The 21,074-nt window shown below is 36.2% G+C and overlaps 1 protein-coding gene across 5 annotated transcripts in view; it reads left to right on the top strand.

Annotated features, from left to right (window-relative positions):
* KCNIP4 (potassium voltage-gated channel interacting protein 4) overlaps positions 1–21,074 on the top strand; it is a 282,324-nt gene that overhangs the window by 243,525 nt on the left and 17,725 nt on the right. For all 5 annotated transcript variants that reach the window (XM_083860837.1, XM_083860838.1, XM_083860836.1 and 2 more), the window contains exon 3: positions 17,387–17,456. In XM_083860837.1, coding sequence (XP_083716963.1) covers positions 17,387–17,456 — 70 coding nt within the window. The remainder of the gene's footprint in view (positions 1–17,386; positions 17,457–21,074) is intronic.

The following is a 21,074-nucleotide window of genomic DNA, read 5'->3' as shown; positions in this document are numbered from 1 at the left end:
AGCACACATATTTAACATGTGTTACCCCTGCCCTTAGAGGGGCAACACGTTGTGACGTGGGAGCGGACCTTCACAGAGGACAGCAGGCAGCAGCAGGGTCAAACATGGAAGGCTCTTTTATTATCTGACTCCAATAGCTTATATACATTTTGTACAGAGGGCCAAGATTGGCCCAAAGAGGTTACAACCTCCTGACTCCATTGGTCAATATGACCATCAGTCAAGTTCTCTCTCAGAGAACAAGAATGCAAAACATAGAGATAATTTCTAAGAATACAATATTTACATGAAGCAGCGTGAGAAGCTGCTGCAAAGACTCAAACACTTGAAACCAAGAAATGCAGGGACGACAAACATGATGTCATCAAAACCTTGTGCAGGTCCTATCTCTCTGCTTTATGCTTTTCACCTTGTATTTACCTGACTTACTATCTCTTCAATAATTTAAGTATAAAAAGCAAGATAAATTAAAGCATGAACTTAAATTACTGTAGTTTTGCTGATGTTGTGGTCCTGTTAGATGAAATTAGCAGCATCCTTCAGCACATTAGTACTAATTAAAAAGCTTTTGTCTATAGAATTTAACTCAAGCCTGCTTATTTCCCTGAATCCTGTCAAGTTTTAGGATGTCTGTTCTGAGATAGGGATAAACAGAGCTTTTCACAGCCTGCCTCCAGTTATTTGTTATTTCTGATTTCAAAATGCTTACATGTAGTTCTGACTGAATTCAGATGGGAAAGCAGTAAAATACAGCTGCATTTCTGTAGTGTTGATGATTACAAAGTTTGATTTATTGATCAATTTGATTTTCCACTGTACACAAATTACATGCAAAATCCAGGCAGAAGGAGCACAGGGTCTCACAGAGTCTCTGTGTGTACATAAAAACCTGAAAGCTTTAGAAAGTCTCAGATCACATTGTAATAGAGTTGATGCTCTGAGTAAGCAACAGGTAGAGTATAATTGCATGGAATGCTCAAAGATGATTGAAATGCCTTTGGGACAATGGCTGTTTTGGTTGAACTCAAAGTCAACATTTAAAATGAAAGGGGATATACACTTAAGAAAACATAAGGAGGTGGGATAAGCACCTTCAGATGACTTAAAAACTATTATATGGAAAATTATCTGGGGAGAATTTATGTCTATATTAGGTAATTTAGCAATTTTAAAGCTTCTGTACTATCCTTGAAAAATGAGTTTAATATAATACCTATGCCCTTCTCGGACTGAAAAGGTTGTCCCCAGCACTCTTGCTTTACAATATTCCTGTGCTGTTGTTGATGAATTGTTGCTCAGCTGCCATCACAGTGGGACATTTCCAATTTGTATTTGGCTTCCTGTCATCCCATTTCTTGTAAATTGAAATTGTGATTGCTGCAGTCATTAACCTTTCAAACCAATGGCTCAGTGGCAGTCCTAGTACAAGTGGCACTTCACAATAAATTGTACAGACTATCAAGCATGGACTCAACATGTGGTCTTTCTTTATCTTTTGTCCATTGATAGATCTGTCCCATTTTAAAAACATCCATTTAAAAAATACCTAGATAATGCTTTTGCTGTACAAAATATGCTCCTGTGCTAAATTTAAATGCTAATAGTATTTTCATTTTGGTTGGTTATTCTTGTAGAAGTATTTGTAGAGCTCTGTGTTGGGAAACTCCTAGACTTTTCCAGAAAACTGGAAGGATTTTTCATGAACCTTCATCTCACCTGGCTGTATTCAGAGAAAATGTAAATTGAAGTCATGCATGCCTAAAAATCTCTGTGGACTCATACTGGAGCTTTAAATAGGCAGCTCCACACTTTTGACATTTATTGGGAAAACGGCATTTCCAAGACACTTTTCTTCCCTTTTACAAATGAGGCAAAGAATGATAGTAAGAAAATAAATCTGTCAATGTTACAGCTCAAAGATTGATTCTCTCATCACAATATCCATATATGTGCATAAGTTGAAACATACTAATTTATTCAGAGATATTTTTTTTTATTATTTCAGTTGATTTGATGGAAATGTGTTACTGTATGTTGCATTTGGGAGTCTCACAGAAAGTTTAATGGAAGCTAGTTTTAGAGGTGATATAGCTCATTTATTGATTGTCTAAAACATTTGAGTTTTGTGTTTGAACATTTTACCATTTAATTAGAGTTTTAAAAAAACAAAAAAAAAGTATAAATTTTATGAAAGTGTAGTAAAGCATCTCCTACACATCCAGCAGGTGCTTCCAAGTAGGGAAAGAGTTTCAGTTTACCTCTGACATTTTAGGAAATTTACCTAGAAACTTCCATAGCCCCCTGACAATGATTGGCTCAGTGCCAACACAGGGGCATGGATTGGGCTCGGAGAGTGTTACTCAAAACCCCTTGGTGATCTAATTGGCTGCAAGCCAAGTTATCCCTCCTAAAACATTCAGTATTTAAGGAAGAGCACAAAAGAAAGTGAAGGCTTTTCAAGGTGTTGTAGCAGAGTGTCTAAGGTTTCTCTGGCACCTGTGCACAGTTTTTTGTTTTCTGTAACGTTTCTTATTTTGTTATTTTTTTCTTTATTAAAACCTCTTGATTTACAAAACACCTTTGAGGAGCAGTCCTGCTCAAATTAATTATAGCCACTTTTCTTCTAGGCTGGCCCTCAGAGTGTGGGTCAAACCCACATGAAAGTAATTGAGATTTAGAAGAGCATGGAATACATGGAATACAAATAATTTTCACTGCATAAATAATTTTTCTACTCCTGCAATTTTTTATTTAACAATGAAGATGAAAGTTGGATATATAATGTGACTTTTGCAGGATATGCACTAACTTGTGCAAAAGCTGAAACACCTCAATGTAATTTTGAGTACCAAAGTTAAAGTTTTCAGAATGATTTCACTTTTCTTAAATATTTGTATGCATGATATTCTAGAAACACTATATACGTTTGATTTTTCACTGCAGTTGGAACCTACTTGTTAGAAAGAAGGTATGAGACACATATCTCAGTGTCCTACACATGGATGGTTTTTACCTTTATGGCTATGCTGCTTGCACAGCCTCTGACCTATGGCTAAAAGATGTACAGTTCTGTATTTAATTTCTGTCTTTCAAATGTAGTTTCTAAGATATCAATGTCTTGATTAGAATTATTTAATAAAATTGAAATCTTGTACTGACAAGGGACATAAACATTTGACTATTGAAGAGATTAAAAAATGGGCATTGCAAAGAGTTAAAATATCTCTGTGATGATCCAAAACAGAGATTTTTGGAACACCATTCCATTTTCCTTGCTTTCTTACTTAACCTTTTCCACCTATTCTAAAGCATGACAGGGGACAATGGCAACATAATCCTCTTAGTTTATATCTCTGGAACATTGTATATTATGAAACAGAGGCTTTCATGCTACAAGGAGTAATAATTTAGCTTGGATCAGCTTTCTCTGAATTGGCTGTGTCACCTGTCTCACAGAGACAATAGGATGTCTTCAGTTTGTTGTCATCACATTCAATTCTATACTGAACCTGTATGTTTGTATTGCAATGAGTAAATGCAGTTTCAGGATTAATACAGACCAGAACAGAGAGGAAAAACCTCAAACTGAACATGAGTGGAAATGGCACTAGTGCCAGCGTATTTTGCCCCGACATCAGTCCTCCAAAGCTTGTTCTTGTAGGGTGAAGTAGCTTAGAGCTTAAATATGCTTTTCAACCTTCCATATGGAGCCCTAGGAGAGCTAGGAAGATTTTTCATTTGACCAGCAGTTGGAGCAGTTGCTTTTCCTCAAGATTTGATGACTGTACAAGTCTTTGGGCTTCACAGCATGCAGTCATAGCAAGATCTTTCCAGATGCAGAATTTCTGACCCAACAGAAGAGAGCCTAGAAGAAAAATATAGATCAGTTAAATGTTCCTACCTGGTTTTCTTGGCTAAGATGAATCAATACAAAAACCATTTGAGCTATATCCCTCAGTGACTCTGAATATCAAACAGGGGATGCTCTACTGGGCATCAGCATGTGAGACATTCCATTTGTGCTGAAAGCTTTTGCAGAGGTGCTGACCCCTCTGCACAAAGCAGTATTTGAACACCAGTGTTGTGGACATATGGAGGTTGTACATACAAAGAAGTACCAACAACTATGTCTTTTCAGATAGACATAATAATGACAGCTGAACAGTGTGCCTCATGCATATAAGACTGCTGAACTTAGAGCACAGAAATGCCAATAAAATGGAGGAAAAAGTAAATGGAAGTTCTAAATCTTACGAGAAAATCAGATAGCAGTAATTCAAACTGAAAATTAACATCTCTCTGTATTGGAAAACTCCTGTGACTTGTTTGTCTAAATAAAGTAAACAATAGACAACAGCATAATGAAGCTCAAGCAAGTAAACCTAGAAGCTAGATACCATGTGTGCTGTCAATAGACAGATTTCTGTAAATCTTCTTTTTCTCTCTAGGGTTTCAGTAGGCATGTATAATGCACATAGCTCAAATCTCCCCTTTTTAAAGTTGAGTTCTTGTTTTCCAGTTGTGCCTCAGAACAATTGTTTTCTCACCTTTAGATGACTGAAGTATAACTTTAAAATAACCAGCCCTTGCCAAGGAAGAATTTTGTTATTACTTTACAAAAGCCCTGGCATTTATTTTCTAGGGACTTAGAGAGAACTCTTCCATATTTCAAACAAGGCTATGTGAAAATCTTTTAACAAACTGAGCAATAAATAATTCTTACATTCACCATATATTTCCTTCAAGTTTTAATAAAGAGACTTGAAACATTTCAAAATTTTTTTAAGTAAAATAATTTGGAAGAACAGTTTGACAGACCTAGAGTATAGTTGTCAGTCATCACAAATTTACAGATCCTAATGTGTTCAGCAGAGATATTTGTTTCAATTAGTCTCACAGTTACTGGCAGAGATTGAAACCTTCTCACTGAACATTAATAATGAACTCAGTCCCTACACTTCTATTTATCTCATGGTTTGCACGGAGATACTTCGTGTCGTGCTCACTAGGGAAAAAATGTCATCTAGCTTACCAAGGACTGTATTCATAATAGTGGCTGCTTGCTCATGAATTATCTCTGAGAAAGGTAGATGCCAAATCTCTAATTAAGAAACATACAAAAAGACTGTGATTTGAAGTACCCAATAGTAACAGTAGTCCGGGGCACCAAATGCCTCTAAAGTTCTTCTTTGTAAAAAAAAAAAAAAAAAAAAAAAAAAAAAGAAAAAAAAAGAAAAAAAAAGGTCAACATTAGATTTTGATAGAATTTTATTGTTCTATGTGCTTGTGAGCCTCTCCTATCTAAACTGGCAGTACCCTGTCCTGTGCTCTGATGTGCTCTCCCTGGAGCTCACAAGTGCCATTTTGACACTTGGAGCTCAGTGTAGACCTTCTGCTTCACCAGCCAGATGCTCAGTGTAACTCGTCTGCTGGAAGAGCTGTTTTCTACTACATCAGCTTTTATGTGCATCAGTTTGGAATATAAATGTTTATGTACTAGAATACGAGCAGCCAAATGTCGTCTTTGGCTACAGCTCACTGCAGTTACTTTTTTGCAGCGTCTGGACTGTGCACTACAGAGCCTGGTATTTGAATTATGTGCAATGGTTGGATTTCAGTTTCTGGGTAATCACTAACATTAGAGAAGTAACATTTGGTGCAATGCAGCTCTGATGATGTTGTAATTTAAAAATTTAGTAAGAAGACACCTCTTACTCTCCTTTCTCTGCCCATCCCCTTTTCTTCATGAGGTATGATGCATATTAACTGTAACTGCTGTAAACATTGTACTTTATAACACACAGCTTAACATAAAATGCTTCTGTGAGAATATTTATCAGTTGAGACAGCAGCATTCAAATATCCCTCTATCTGGCTTTCTTGCTACCAATTTCCTTATTTTTAAAGACTGTTAAAGAATTTATGTACAAAATGTTATAATTCTTTATTAAATCTCGTACTAAGCACTCTGTTCTCCTCCAATTCTGATGCAGCATGTGAACACATGTATTTTTAGGTGGGGATCCTAAGCCTGCAAAATGAGGAGAGAGGGAATAAATATACCTTCTGGTGAAACTTCTTGATGGTGCAGTTTGAAATTTTGGATCCTATGGACTCGATAGATAAATCTTATTTGTGTTGGACTCAGGGATCTGTCATGGATCCCAGGAATTTCCAAATGATTTTGCATCTTTATATTTTTTTTACTTTAGATTTCTGATTGATGTGAACAAAATTGGCAACATACAGGTTCTGTCAGAAATAAGTGAAAAAGATGAGTCCTTTCAGTATTTCAACAGAATTAATTTCTCTTTACAAATGTCTTTAGATCAACATCTCTGCTAAAAATAAACATTGGTAAATCTTCAAATAAAACAGCAAATCACGAATGACAAAGCCACAAGGTCAAGATATTCAGTGTCAGGGAAGTTTATTACAAGTCTTGGGTCAACCTGCATTTACCTTTGAGTGAAAGTGTCTGACAGAGGCAAAATTCTTTAGATCAGCTGGACATTTGTGCAGTTGCACTTCAGCAATGTGAATGATTCTCATATTAGCTTTCAAGTAATGGAATTTATTCAACCCAATGAATTCCATTGTGAAATATTCTCAAAAGATCTTAGATACGGTGAGCATCAGAGAACAAATAGGAGCCAATAACTCAGAAGACAGCATGATTCAGTAAACACAGCATGAAACTAGATGTCTAAAGACTCCAACCTTTTGGCTCCTCTGGCTGGCTTATTAACTGCCACACACCTTTAAAAGCCTTAACTATCACACTAAAAGCCTTCTGGGTTGCCTGAGAGCATTATACCAGTGCTTCAGGGCCTGCGTGGGCTCCACATTGACAGCTGCCTAATTTAATGTCTCTGGTCTGACAGCCAAAACCTTTCAGAGGATCCCTGCCTATCTGAGAGATTGCTTCTCAGCCATTGATCAAAGCCTCCTCAAACACGTCTTGGGAACAAAGTGGGGAGTACCAGTGGGGGGGCTGGTGGCTGTGGGAAACTGAACTTTCCCAGGAGCTGGAGATAGCAAAGTTCATTCCTAGAGGAGAGAAAAATGAACACCGAATTCCTTGGTGTTAAGAACGAAATGTGTGGGCAGTGTATTTGAGGGAGATACTCTACCCCTCAATGCCAAGCTCCATATCTGTCAAGTAGAAATCACAGTAAACTCATCCCTGAAAAAACACTGATCTAGGAAGCACCTTATGTGCACTTTATGTATTTCTAACAATTATTTACTCACTCATCTCTGACACTGTGATGCTTCACAGTGGCCTCACAAAAAGGAATGCCAAGAACAACTTTAAAAGTGAACTCTCAGTGACTGAATATAGCAGTATTTGAATATGACATACTATATACAAGCAATTACAAACATCAGAACAAAAGCATGCTTATGATTTTTCTTGTGATTTAAAATGTCAGCATTAAGCACTGTATTTAGATGCACAGGCTACCAAGTCAATAGTCTACTTCACTGAAAAATATGCATAGTACTACCCCTGTAATGGAGCATAAATTATAACAGCCTTAATTTCTTATTCTGTTCTCAAAATCTGTGGTTATGGAACAAAGACAAACTTAATGTGTCATAAACTTAGTAGACTGGGCAAGGAGTTTTTATGTCCAGCAATTTCAGCCTCATTGTATCACCATAAGGAATGATATAATCATGAGAAATTATATCTCTTCTTTAGGACTGAACTGATTGATATATGACCCTTTTTTAGATGTATCTGATTCTCTAGTTCTCTTTTTATTCTTGTTACCTGTTTTAACTGGGAAATGTCTTCTCCCTTTTTATTTCTCTATGATGCTCATGTTTTCCTGAAAATATGCCAGCAAATATCAATCACCATTTATATAGGTTTATTTAAGTATTCAGTTCCAATGAATTGAATTATGCTACAAATTCTAGACATGCTGCCAAAAGCAATGTATCGAGTATCCACATATGAGGAAACGAAAGCTCCAGAACATTCTAAAGGAGATTCACATGGTTCATTTAGATTTTTTGCTGTGCTAAAATAATTATTTCATATGTCTTGGTAAGCTTCAAATTCCATTCTGATGCTTTTCTCATGTCATTGAATTATAGGAATAATACCTCCTTTATTAGTGGTACATCCTCCCTTGTCTTGGAACTGTTCACCCTTCCTTCTCAAACGGTTTAGATCTATGGCCACAAAGCCCACTCTGGTCCTTCCATGATCACAATTAGCAATAGAGCCCTTGTGGCCAAGTGTCTCCTCCTTATCATGGTCCTGCACTCTGGGGAGACCTTTGGGCAGCAGAATAAAAGTGTCAGTGTGCTCTGCTGGTGGACTGGGAGAGCACAGAAGTGACAGTGAGGCTTTGATACGTGGGGAGGGGACCCTGTCTCAGACACTGAGTGCCAGAGTTCCTCTAGAATGAGGCATATTGCCCTCACTGTGTGGACAGGGAAGAGGCATTTCTTCCCACAGACCACATCTCTCTCGTATCCACAGCAGCCTCTTGCACATCATTGCTTCAATTGTCTGATTTTCCCTACTGTACTTGGTGAATCAGCTCCAACTTATGCTAATGTCAGGCTCAGTTTTATAAATATTTATGCAGGTAAGCGCATTTCTTCTTCTGTTTGCACTGCTGGGGCCCTTCTCCTGAGACAAAGTGTTGTTAGTAGTGGAGAAAGCAAAAACCTTTGTTAAAGGGTAAATGTATTACCATATAAAATATAAATAATGAGCACAGTGTTTGATTTTCAGTGTCTAAACCAGTCCCCATTGAATTTTATGTTCTTTGCCATTTCTTCAAGCTGGCAGGAAGCTGTAGGCACTGAAATTCCTTGTTCTTTTCATTGTATTTAGCGCTAACCAAATATTGACCTGTCTGCCTTTACCATTGCACATCTTTGAAAGAAACTAAGAACCACTCTGAGAAATACTGGAATACCATGACTTAGGACACACTTTCAGCCTGACTATCTTTCATTCAGTCATGTGTCTCAGGAATGCAAAATTCAGTTTTCACTTCATTATTAAAATGAAAATTTGTCAGTACTTAGTATCATGATCCAGTTGATTTGACAAGCATTTAAGACAGGATATTGAATATTTTTTCACCCCTGACATAATGCTTCTGCTTCATAAATACCTTGAACTAAATTTAGGCTTTCCCATTTTCAGATATGGCTATATAAATATGGCCCAGGTCCACTAACATTTTGCAGAAGGTTTTTAGCACAGTTTCTTCCTCAGTGAATCTTCAAGGATACAAGGAGCTTCTAGGATAAACAAAAGCACCTTCGCATAAGAAAAAAAAAAAAAAAGTCTCCATGGTTTTAAAGAAGAGAATTGACTTAAAAATATTAAAATATTACTTTTAGGGACTGGTAATGTTCTCCATTCTACTCAAGAGAATCACTTGAGTGGGTCTAATGGAGTACACCCAAGGACCAGCACTTGCTAATATGGAGCTATTCCTTCTCTCACCTTTCTCTCACCCAGGATTTCAGCTGATTTGAAGGGACTTGATTGAAAGAACTCACATGGGCAGATGCTAAAGGCAAGTCACTGAAGCAGTGCTCACCTAAATACAGCTTTTCCCAAGAGGGTGAGCACCTTGTGTTTGCCAGTGTTTACAACAAGCTGCACTGCTGAAGTATGGGTTCTGCTGCATTTAGTTTAATTATATTTCCTGCTAATTTGTCAAGTCAGGATTGTAAAATGCCATCCTGCAGTGACAAATAAGGGCAGAAACACTAAGCACCAATTCAGATGCCAGGGACTCATCCTTGAAATTTAGGGTATCAAGCTTTCAGGTGAGCCTTTAGGTTCAGATCTTTAGCCATGTTGTTTACTGTTGTTTTACTTCCAGTGCTAATATAAGAAACTAAAAAATTCACTAGTTAGTGGGCATTGCTAAACAAAGAATGGCTCTGATTAAAAGCATTTGCTGGCACCTCGCCTGCTGAGTTGCGGAAGCAGCCAAAGGGTTGATTGTTATTTACTGTGTGAAGCCACACATGCTGGATGTGAGCCAAGTCCTTTATTTCTGCTTGTTTTGCTCTGAAACTGCCATAGAAAACAGGGGGTGGAAAGAAGCTTTTGTTCATTAGAGTATCCTCGAGTGGGAGGCTTAAAATGTGGTACATCTTTGCTGTGGCATAGGGAAACATTATTGTATCTCATATATAACATATTGTATCTACATATGGCTAAGTTCTGTGTTTTACCTGATGAGACAAAGCTTGAAAGGAGGTTTTACATCTATTTCACCAATGGATGTCAATGGAGGTGCTGTCAAATCAAAACTGCCACAATATTCTTAGAAATGTAGACTGGTGTCTCTGAGCTATAAAATGAGTTTACAGCTCCTGTGACAGAAATGAAAATTTAACAACCTGAGATATTCCCCCTGTGAGTCTTTAGCTGAAGTAATCCTACTGTACTTGAACTCAAAGAGGACAGATCAAAAGGAAAGTTGTCCCTTTAGACCCAGTAATTAGTGCTCTCTGTTTGGGTCTGCCTTCTTTCTTTTTAGTCTTATAAAAAAGCTTAAGCTTTACACTAATAACCAAATAGGCAAATTCATCTGAAGATTTAAGAGTAGGGACAAAAGATTTTCTGAGGTAACTGTCCCTAACTGTCCCTAACCATTTCTATAACCATTACTCTATATTTCATCCCACACAGCTTCTAAAAAGACTGGAGAAAATATTTATTTCCCACCATTGCTATTAGCTCTCTAGGCTCACAACTATTTTCAAGGATGCAAGACTAGAGTATGTTCTTTTGTGTTCTGATCTATAAGGATTGATTCTGCAATAAATGAAAACAATAGCATTAGGGAGATATTTGGGGCCTCTTGAAGTAAATAAACTTGATCCATGATATAATTTTGGTTGCACATATTTCATCATTCATCACATTTTTTGTTTCAACATCTTTCTATATGATGGCAGGGAAGTTATTTCTAAACATGCAAACCAAATACTTTTTTCAATAAAGAAGAGGTGTTGTGAAAGCAATTTTTATAGCCCACTCTTGAGAAAACTAGCATGAGAAATTAATTAAAAAAAAAAAAAAAGAAAACCAAGAAAAAATTTTATTTAAATAGACGGGAGGTTAAATTAATAGTTGTTCCTTTCCTGATAACACAAAATATAGAAGTGAAAATTGGAGTTAAAAACATTGGTGGTTTTCAATATAATTGAGTTGAACATAGGTTATTTATTAGAGAAAATGAGTGAAAATCTATCCAACTAGAAATAGATAATTATAAATATATACATATGTATAACATATATAATTATACATAGTGGGGAAAATATTCCACAGATGAAAAGTATATGAATTCGGGCCTAGAATTTTTCATAAAAACTAATTTCCAGTAGTGTAATTAATAAAAATTTAAAACCCTCACACCACCTTTTGTTTTGAGCTTTTCCAATTTCTACTCTCTGAGTATCTCCATATGTCTTACACATGCTAATATACTGGGGCTCAGCTCTCCTAGGATAAGCTTTGGGCCCACTTTGGTGGCCAGTACTCTTGACTGGGCATGCAGTGCACATGTCCAAAACTTTCCTTTAGCCATTCTTCCATGGCAGTCTCTGCTCTTGTCTCTGCATGTTTCTTGGTAATGAACAGCAGCTCCTCCCACAGCCTTGCGGAAGAAAGGCGGGTAAGGTCTGGACTTGTTCCATTACAGCATAGACCTGGGCACAGCCCAAAATGATAGGTGTAAAGATAGAATAAAACAAATTGTCATCCTTTGTGAGTAGTTTGTGACACTGTCCTGACAATTATCCTCCCTGTGCTTTGACAAACTGGTTTTTGCTATAGGCAAACAGCAAATCTCAAGGAGAACAGAGTTGGGTGAATAATATACTTGCCTGATCAAAAGAGCCAATGCAGGTATCTCTTCTGTAGTCACTGCAATTATCTCATTCATGCACTGCTTTCCTAAAAACTTCCTGAAAGCTCCCCTTTGATGTGCTAACATGTTGGATGATAAATCTATACAAAGGAAACTAAATGTTTCTGTCTTTCAGGTAGTTTCAAAAAGAGGTGTTTAAATGCAGGAGCCCAAACACTGACAATGCAGCAGTCCAGAAGGCACCAGTTCAAAGAAGCTGAGCAGAGAAATTACTGTCAAGAATAGAATACAAAGACATGGGCCTTTTTCTTTTAGTTCAGAGTTGAAGTAACCCCTTGAAATTTTACCAACACCTGATGGGCAATACTTTGCTCATATTTCTACCTCTGTGAATTTGTTGGTCTCTTGGGGACATCTATGGCAGGAAAACAGCAGCTCTCTTCTTCCCACATAATCTTCTGTTATTTATCCTTCTAGAAGTATTTAGAGAAAAGGAAAATAAAAAAGAAAAGGAGCATAAATATGGTTGTCTTTGATTTCTTAAAATCTGTATTAATGAGAAAAAGCCTTTTGAACTGTCTGCCTTTCCCAGGTTATTTTTTCCAGTCTTCATTTCTAGTTCTTTGTTCAGCCGCATTTAAAATATTTCAAGAGAGAGGTTTTTCTCTGAATTAGTTTACTGAGGCTCCTTCACAAGCTAGTGCATGGCATCTCTTTTATGCATATCTTTTGAGATATTTTTTATATTACACTTGTTTTCTCTTTAACGACTTCAAAACCTTCTCTCCCCCAGACACCTCATTTTGTTTGCATCATCTACTTTGAAGTCCTGCTAGAGTAAGTTCACTTTTATTAGCTGCTACAGCATTTTTACCCTGCTCTTAGTGTTTCTTCTGTGTTGGCCAGTAGTTTGATCAGAAGCCCACTCAGCCCCTTTTCACAAAGATAATTTCTAATATGTGTTCTATGAAATAAACCAGTATAAAAAGTCAACCCTTTATTCTAAGAGTACTTTCAGGACAAAATTAATCACACTCTCGCTTCAAAATAAATAGGTAATGAAATCTATTCCTGATGAATATAGCATGGAAAAGTTTATTTATATTTACTACAGGGAAATTACAAAATTGACAATTTATTTGGCTTTTAATTTACAATAAATTACGAATTTATTTATTCTCAGCATGCAGCTCTAAGATAGGTCAAAATTTCAGTTTAACCCTATTGGTATTTTGCAAATACATATTTAATTCTAAAAGTATAAATTAAATATTCTATTAAATTAAATTAAATTAAATCTAAATTAAAAATAATTCTAAAAGTATAAATTAAAATGTTTACAATAGTGTTGAACGAATGTATTGAATTATAGACATTTATTAAATGAAATTAATGAAATAATTAAATTTCTTAGGGGGAAGTATCTGGTCAGATTCGACAGCATGAAAGACAAGGAGTCTGAAGGTGTATTCCTAGAAGGCACATGCACATAGAACATATAAGTACATGGAAAAAGAGAAGATATTTAAATCAATGGACATGAACATGTATCTAAAACAAAGCAGTTTGAAAATTGAAACAGCAGATGAAGCATAGGATGGGAAAAGTTTCATGAAAAAGTCTATAACTAAAAGACATTCAAAGTTGCCAAGACTCCAGCTTTATCCATCATTCAAAATTGTTTGTTAGGCAGACAAAACTCTGAGCTTTGAGTTTGTTTCTCCTTCATTCTCTTTTCTGCATTTCACTATTTCTCTGGTTTTGTATCTTGGTTTGCCTCTTGTCTGAAAAGGATGTTGATTAGGCAGTAAAGAAGAATCACCTACAGTATTCACAGATTCAGAAGAATCACTGCAGTATTTTTAAAAATACTGAAGGAAAGATCTCTTAGACAAATGGGGATCGTTAATAATTTACAGGGTTTGGAGTGGTTCACATAAGACCATGTGCTGTAGGTGTAATTTACCAGCAGCAAAATTGCAAGCAAGAGAGATCCTCAAAAGACAGAAACATATTTATTTGCTGTCTGTTTGTCGGTTTATATTATTTTCTCTTTAAAAGAGAGAGAACTGGACTCAGTTCAAGTTGAACATTTCCTCTTTTTTATTCTCCAGAAAGAAAATCCAATGCATTAATGCAATTTTAAAAGATTGTCAAACAGAAATTTGCTGTAACAAAATAAATTATATTCAGATCAAGGAAAGAAAGACTATAGGAAACTGTTTAAATATGCCTCACCTTTTTCTTTCAAACTATTTAATTATTTTCCTCTCTTAATAAAAGAGTTTAATGAAAGGTTAGATTTTTTAATTATAGTTGGTACACTGGAAGAAGTCAGCAATAGCTTGACATAAAACCTTGGGGTGTACTTAATAATTACAATATTTAATCTCTTTCCCTGAACTGCACAAATCTGATAAACACAATAAAGCCAGATTTATGAGTCAAGAAAAGTACAGTCATGGAGGTAAATCATGTTGGCCATATATATTTTAGAATGAAATTATTCAAGATCAGAAGATTTCCCTGTCATGTAGTCTCAGAGGAAAGATGCATTCTAAAAAAAAAAAAAAAAAAAAAAGTTTGAGCTGATATTTCTGGTAAATGTAATTGGCCAGAATGTCAGATTTTTAATGAATGTCCTTAAGACACCATTTCTACAGACCTTCAGGGATGGAAAAGGTAAAGTGTTGCTGGCAAGGCTGTGGCAAAGAACAGAGGAAACTACAGAGGGGCAAGCTAGAGAAACTCAAAATGTCATTCCTGGCTCTGCTAATATATAATTTTCTGAAAGTAGGTTGCCTTTTCAAACAATGATTCTTTCAAACAGTGTGGTGAAACCAGAGCTTAAGTGATAGGAAAAAAAAAAAGGACTGCCTTTAAAGGAGGTATGTAGATCATGTATTTCTCTAATAACAAGGGCTGCCAGCCTACTTTGAAATAACAAATAATAAATTGGATAGAATTTTGCAGAGTGTCCTTAATTCTCCTCTAACATCGCAACATTTAAATGCAGGAAATGGGACTCTCAGACTACAGAGCTTCAGACTAAGGACTGACAGAGTTGGAGTTGTCGGCATTTCCTATAAAAAAGGGAAGAACATTCTTTGCAAAATGAACATAGTTTGAGTGTCTTTGTCAGCACAGGAAATGGGAAAAATGGTTTTACATGTTAATAAGCCATAGAATTAGGTGAACTTAAATGTGCATTTTGTCACTCATTATTTATTAAACTTCTAAGGGGAAAAAAAGGCAACATCTGACCTGTTCAAATTCAAAATTACAGGTTTTCTCTTTGATTCTTTCAAAATATGCCTAGCTCTTCTTTTTTTCTTGTTTGAAAAAAAATACTTGCAGAACCGAAAGCAGACACTGCTTCTTTTTCTAAATTTCAAACTGCTGCATTGTTTTTTCACACTCACACCCATCTCAGGATAAAGGCTGTTTCTTCTTCCTCCTGCAGGTCTAGGAATGACATAGATCATATACCATTATCTGCTCGGAAGAGGAGGTTGTAAAATACTTTTGTTACATTTTCTACATTGAATAACTATATTATTTCAATAATATCTGAAAATTATATATTAATATCTGAGTCTCTGAAGATTTCACTGATGTTTTCTTTATTGTTCTTTGAATCCAAGTAAAAATACTGCTCTTTAGCATGTCTTATACAACTCCAGAAGGCTTCCCAAAGAGAAGCAGTGTAGTAGAATCATAACTCATAGAATCATCAAGGTTGAAAAAGATGTCTGAGGTCATCAAGTCCAGCCATTAACTCAGCACTGCCAAATCCACAACTAAACCATGTCCCCAAGTGCCACACCTGCATGCTTTTAAGCATCTTCAGGGATGGTGACTCAACCACTTCCCTGTGCAGCCTGTTCCATTGCTCGATAGCCCTTTCAGTGGAGAAATTTTCCCTAACATCCAATCTGAACTTCCCCTGGGGCAACTTGAGGCCATTTCCTCTTGTCCTATTGCTTGTTACTTGTAAACCTGCTAGAAACCAAAGAGAGTTGCCTATCTGAGTACAGTCTTTTTGGAAAGCTGGTAAGAGAGAGAGATATTTTAGAATGCCCTCATAGGCAAGGATAGGAAGATGCCTCCTCAATTATGGATTGCTCCTCACCTAATGAAGGGTGGAGGTTCATTTCACTGTTCCTCCCATTCCCCAAAGGCTTTGGTTCCAAAGGCAGTGTGGCCCAGCAGTCAGTATTAATTCCATCTTACAGAGACCTGAGCTCTATCTCTCTCTGCATCAGTCACAGCCTCTGTGCCCAGGGATGAATAATTTTGTATGTATCTCTGACACAGCTGTTTGTTTCTGGATTTTTGGCAAACATAATTCTTTCTTACTATATGTTTGCGTATGCCTAGTTATGATGAAAAGCTTATTTAGCTAAGGATAAGTGACATAAAATCATAATAATCCTAGACCTAAAGATCTGACATGCATTTCTCAGACAATGCATTTGTCTCTCAATTATAGTTTACACTATTTGTTTCTTAGCACAAGGTGCCAGAACTACGAACAACTCAGTGGTCCTTACTTGATGTAAATGGAATACTATTTGTTCTCACAGGAAAAGTTGTTATTACACTGGTAAAAGATGTTACGCTACTCTTGATCTCCATTTCAAGCTATTAAGTTTTCTGAGTTTAGGACTAGGAGCACATACGTTTGAGTCCTCAGTCCAAATAGCATGATAATAGATGATTTTACTCCCCTTTTTGTTAAAGAAGGAATTAAGGTAAAAAAGGAATTAAGTATACATTGCCCAAAGTCTTCTGCTCAGTCTGGCAAAATGAGCACTAGAAATCAGCTCTCTGGTGTTGTATATTTATGCTTGACTTAGTAAATAATTACAGTATTCTTTCTGCTTTTCCTACCTCTTTGCATAAGTCATTTTTGTAAAGTCATTGGTTTAACCATCTTTATTTTTCTCTTTCACTTTTTTTCATTTTCCTTGTAGTCACTCTATTCAGAAACTTCCTACTTATTCTGTGTTGCATATTTCAGTTGATGAAAAAGATGTAAAGAGGCAAAAGGATCTGCAAGGTTTGAATCAGATCCTCAGTGGCAGGGTCTTTTGAATTCATCGAATAGAACTCTTCCAGTAGAATATGACTGGATGTACTATCAGTAATACCTGAGTGTTTACATTCCTGCTTGATTTCCATGCCATGCAGATGCTGATTGCAGCTGAGGGAGTGACCACTCACAGCCCAAGGTGACACCACAGCTCACTGCGGCACTGCGCGGTGGGTGCTGCTCATGTGTGTCACTTGGGTCTCAAAGGAAGTTGACATCCATGGCACAGAAGGAATTTTTGTCCCATGGGAGTTCTTTAGGAAGATACTTCAGTGTGATAATTAATCTTTGGTTGAAAGTGCAAAGTCACACGTTTTAAACTGTCAGTCACACACATGTTGTGGATGGTCTGGTGAACACCTGAGCCGAGTGGATCAGATTGGATGGTGTTCATTTCTTTTCATTTGCCTTTTTCCAGGAATGCCCCAGTGGTGTTGTCAATGAAGAAACCTTCAAAGAGATTTACTCTCAGTTCTTTCCACAGGGAGGTAAGTACTTGGCAGACATAATTAGTGCTGCAGTATGTCTGTTAGTTCCTAAGTCTGACAAAAGAGCCTCTTGTTCAAATTAACCAGATTGTTGCCTCAAGCTCTGTCTGAACTCACGGGATACTTCCTTGATAGTTAGACACATTTTAAAGTCTATATCTCTGAATATCTACATAAAGTCAGTCTTCTGAAATTACTACCTGTGCTTGGGTACCATTTGAAAAACAAGTTTCTCTAAGGAGGTTATTTTTCTTTAAGCTCTCTAAAAACTCTTGCCCATTCTCTTTTTATTCAGAAAAAGACTTTGACGGTAGGAGGAACTATAGGAGGTACTACAGATACCCTCTCATATCATTAGCAGAACACCCCTTTAATTCTATGGGGTTCTTCTTAAATGCTAACCTTGATTTCAATTAATTGATTTTCAGGAATTTTGTTATTTTATTTCCATTATCTTTTAGTGCAATGAATGTAACATAAATGTGTAGCAGATGTTTGTTGTTTTTTTTTTCTTGAACCTCCGATTTCTTTCAATTTGAATTTTTTTCCTCTCTTTTCTTCCTCTGGCATTTGCTATGCAGTTTCCCCTCTTCATACTCTCCTACAACCCTTCAATCCCACTTCTTCAGCTTTTCTCAGAGCTCTCGAGATTTGTGTATTTCTCTGGGACTGTTCAGAACTCCTTCCTTTCATTTTTTATTAAAAACCCCATATTAATTGGTAGGAACAAAATATCTCCCTATTGGTTTTATTTTGAATAAAGACCTAGAAGGTAAAGAGCAGCATTCAGTGCAGATTACCATCTCTGAAATCATTAAGAAGTGGGCACATGCAGTAGAAATGAACAAAAGACCTGCCTACTGATTGTTTCTCTTAGTAAACTTTTTGACCAAGGTAACAATTACAGTTTGAAATATTCTATTTTGTAGTTACCCTTGGGTGGTGAAAATAATTCTCTCTATGTGATTTACTACACATTTACTACAATTAATTAAAAACCTACCATATTTCTTATTGTTACACCTAGAATTTTTTATTTAAAGAGAAAGCAACCTGTTCTAAAAGTAAAGTCAAAAGATATTTTGAGAGTAAATGTAATCTTAAAAGACTAATCTTTATTAGTCCATTTCTAGTTGTTACCAAGAAGAAAAGCTGTTAATGTAGTTAAAAATGTATATATATGGAATGTCTAATTTCTACCCCTATTCCTGGTGTTAATATTGATCCTTCTGCTCCTCCTTTGGCATTTAGGGCAGTGGCATCCTTTAGAGGAGGAGGTGAGAACTGCAGTTGAATGTCTAGTTAAAAAGCCAGAATGAGTTCTTAAATCTTTGAACATCTTGTCAAAATAATGTGTCCAGCTGAGGTCTTTCAATTTAAGTTGTGCTTAAAATAATGATTTTATGTATGTCCTAGTATTAGGGAAGAAAAAAGATCCTTGGAAGTTTTCCCCAAATTAAAACACTTAGATCTATGCCCCAATTGTGTGATTGAAAAACCAGGTACAACATGATGTATCATGATGACAATTCATATCTGAACAAACAAAATTATGTCTACAAGATTTTAAGCTTCAGGGCAACCAAAGAAATTTTTCAATGTCATCCAGCAAGTCACTTCCTCAAGAAACTTCCAGGACTGTCCAGGACAAGGTACAGGATGATTACAAATAGGACAAAGTGCCACAAGAATAACAAAGGAAATTACACTGGATTGCAGCAAAAGCAATATATTTTAAAAGAAAAAAGTAGCTTTGTAAAAAGCTTTCCACAACAAAAGAGCACTCCAGTAATTTCTTTTTAGATTCACTGCCATACAGGTGAATGAATATACCCCCTGCATTTATGCAGTGGATCACCTGAAATGAAAGTTGGGATTTTTCTTCAGCCAAGCAGGTCATGGATAAGAATCCACACACTGAATAATCATTTCACTTCTGAACAAAATAGATCATGCTTGTAGTTTGATAAGTCATACACTTCCATGTGTAACGATTACCATTTTTTTCCTTCGACATTTAAAATGCTTTGATGGTGTTTTTCAAGGGAATTCTGATTTAAGAGCTGTTCCTATCTCAACCTGTTAAAATAGCAAATTAGCCTACTACTTATGATATCAGATCTTTGGAAAGAAATAGTATTTAATTTAAAAAGTTAAGATTTCATCTAAAATGAATAATGTTCAAGATTTAGGGGGGAAAAGGGGAAATTAGACTAAGTAGCTCTAATTAAAAGACTAGGATGCCTCATCCTGCCGTGGTTTTGAAGGCAAAATTTCAGACCAGAATTGCTTGAGAAAACAACGCTGCAAAAGGCTTCTGGTTTATTTTTTTTCAGGGGGGTTACCAGAAAAAGTATTTTTCAGCTAGGGACTTTTTTTTCCACATACCATCATAAAAAAGAGTGGTTTATTGTATCATGTATGGGAAAAAAATTAAAATACCTTTGTTTTCTGTATATCTACAGAAAATAACCAGAAATATTTCAAATGTTTTTAAGAAATGGGTGCCAAGAGAATAGGAAGGTATTTAAAATTCCTTTTACAGTTGTTATACCTCTATAACATATTTTTTCCCTGAAGATGATTTGCATAGTATATTCTGTTGCACAACAGAAGTCTCAGTAGATTTTAGAAAATATGACTATTAAAATGCTAAATATAAACCTTAGTCAACAAATTTACATTTTTCAGCTAAAGTGTGAATGTATCTGGCAAGCTGTGCTTAAGCAATTACAGTGGTTACGGTGTACATGGAAGAATGAATGACTCTCAAATAGTGCTGGTGGGGATTTAATTCTCTGAAAATGTGGCAACAGACAGGTTTTAAAGATTGCAGTTTTTTCTTGTTATGATTATTTCACATCCTACAAAATAAACATTGAAGTGAAACTAGAGAATTTTCTTACAGTTATCAGGTCTGAATCTGTGAAGCACAGAGCTTTGAGTTTTGGAATATTTGGTTCCTCAGTGTCCAGGTGGCATTTCAGCTGAGTGTCCCAAGGCTATTGCCCAGTTTAATACAAAACACTATTTTGGGCTGTGAAAAATAAAGATTTACAGGATTGATATAAAAGGTAAAATGGTTTAATGCCAAGAAATCAGAAAATGACATTTTAACATGGATCAGGTTTTTCCATGAGAGGGAGAAGTTTCTTCTGCAAAGGGGACACTGATTTCATAACACTTTGCCCTTTATTAATAATTTGTGAGGTTAATGTTAATTAGCCTAAAATTAATGTAAACATATGAAGTATAAAGAGAAAAGTGAGTATTAAAAGTAAACAAACCCTCGTCCTTCATTAATTTGCCTGATTTTGAGAGAGGGAAAAGCACTGAGGACAGCTGACTTTCCTTATCCCAAGCAGCTTCTACCTCACATCCATAGGGCAGTCTCTGGGTAGGTGCTCTCCTCACAATATATTAATCCTGGAGCAGGCTGTGCCTTTCAGAAGGCATTCAGTGGAAATACAAAGATGGATTTTTACAAAAGTTACAGTTTTGACAGATTTATATTCATGCTGTCTTGTGTTTCTGAAATGAGTCAATATGCACTGGGGAGGAGGTTTGGAAAGTATGCAAATAGTGAAGGGATCATTTGTTTAAGGTCATCTTTCAGAG

Source organism: Zosterops lateralis, assembly GCF_965231275.1.
Source record: "Zosterops lateralis genome assembly, chromosome: 5".
In the NCBI taxonomy this organism is placed as follows: Eukaryota; Metazoa; Chordata; class Aves; order Passeriformes; family Zosteropidae; genus Zosterops; species Zosterops lateralis.
The sequence above is the reverse complement of the archived record's forward strand: the minus strand, read 5'-3'. Positions and strand labels throughout refer to the sequence as shown.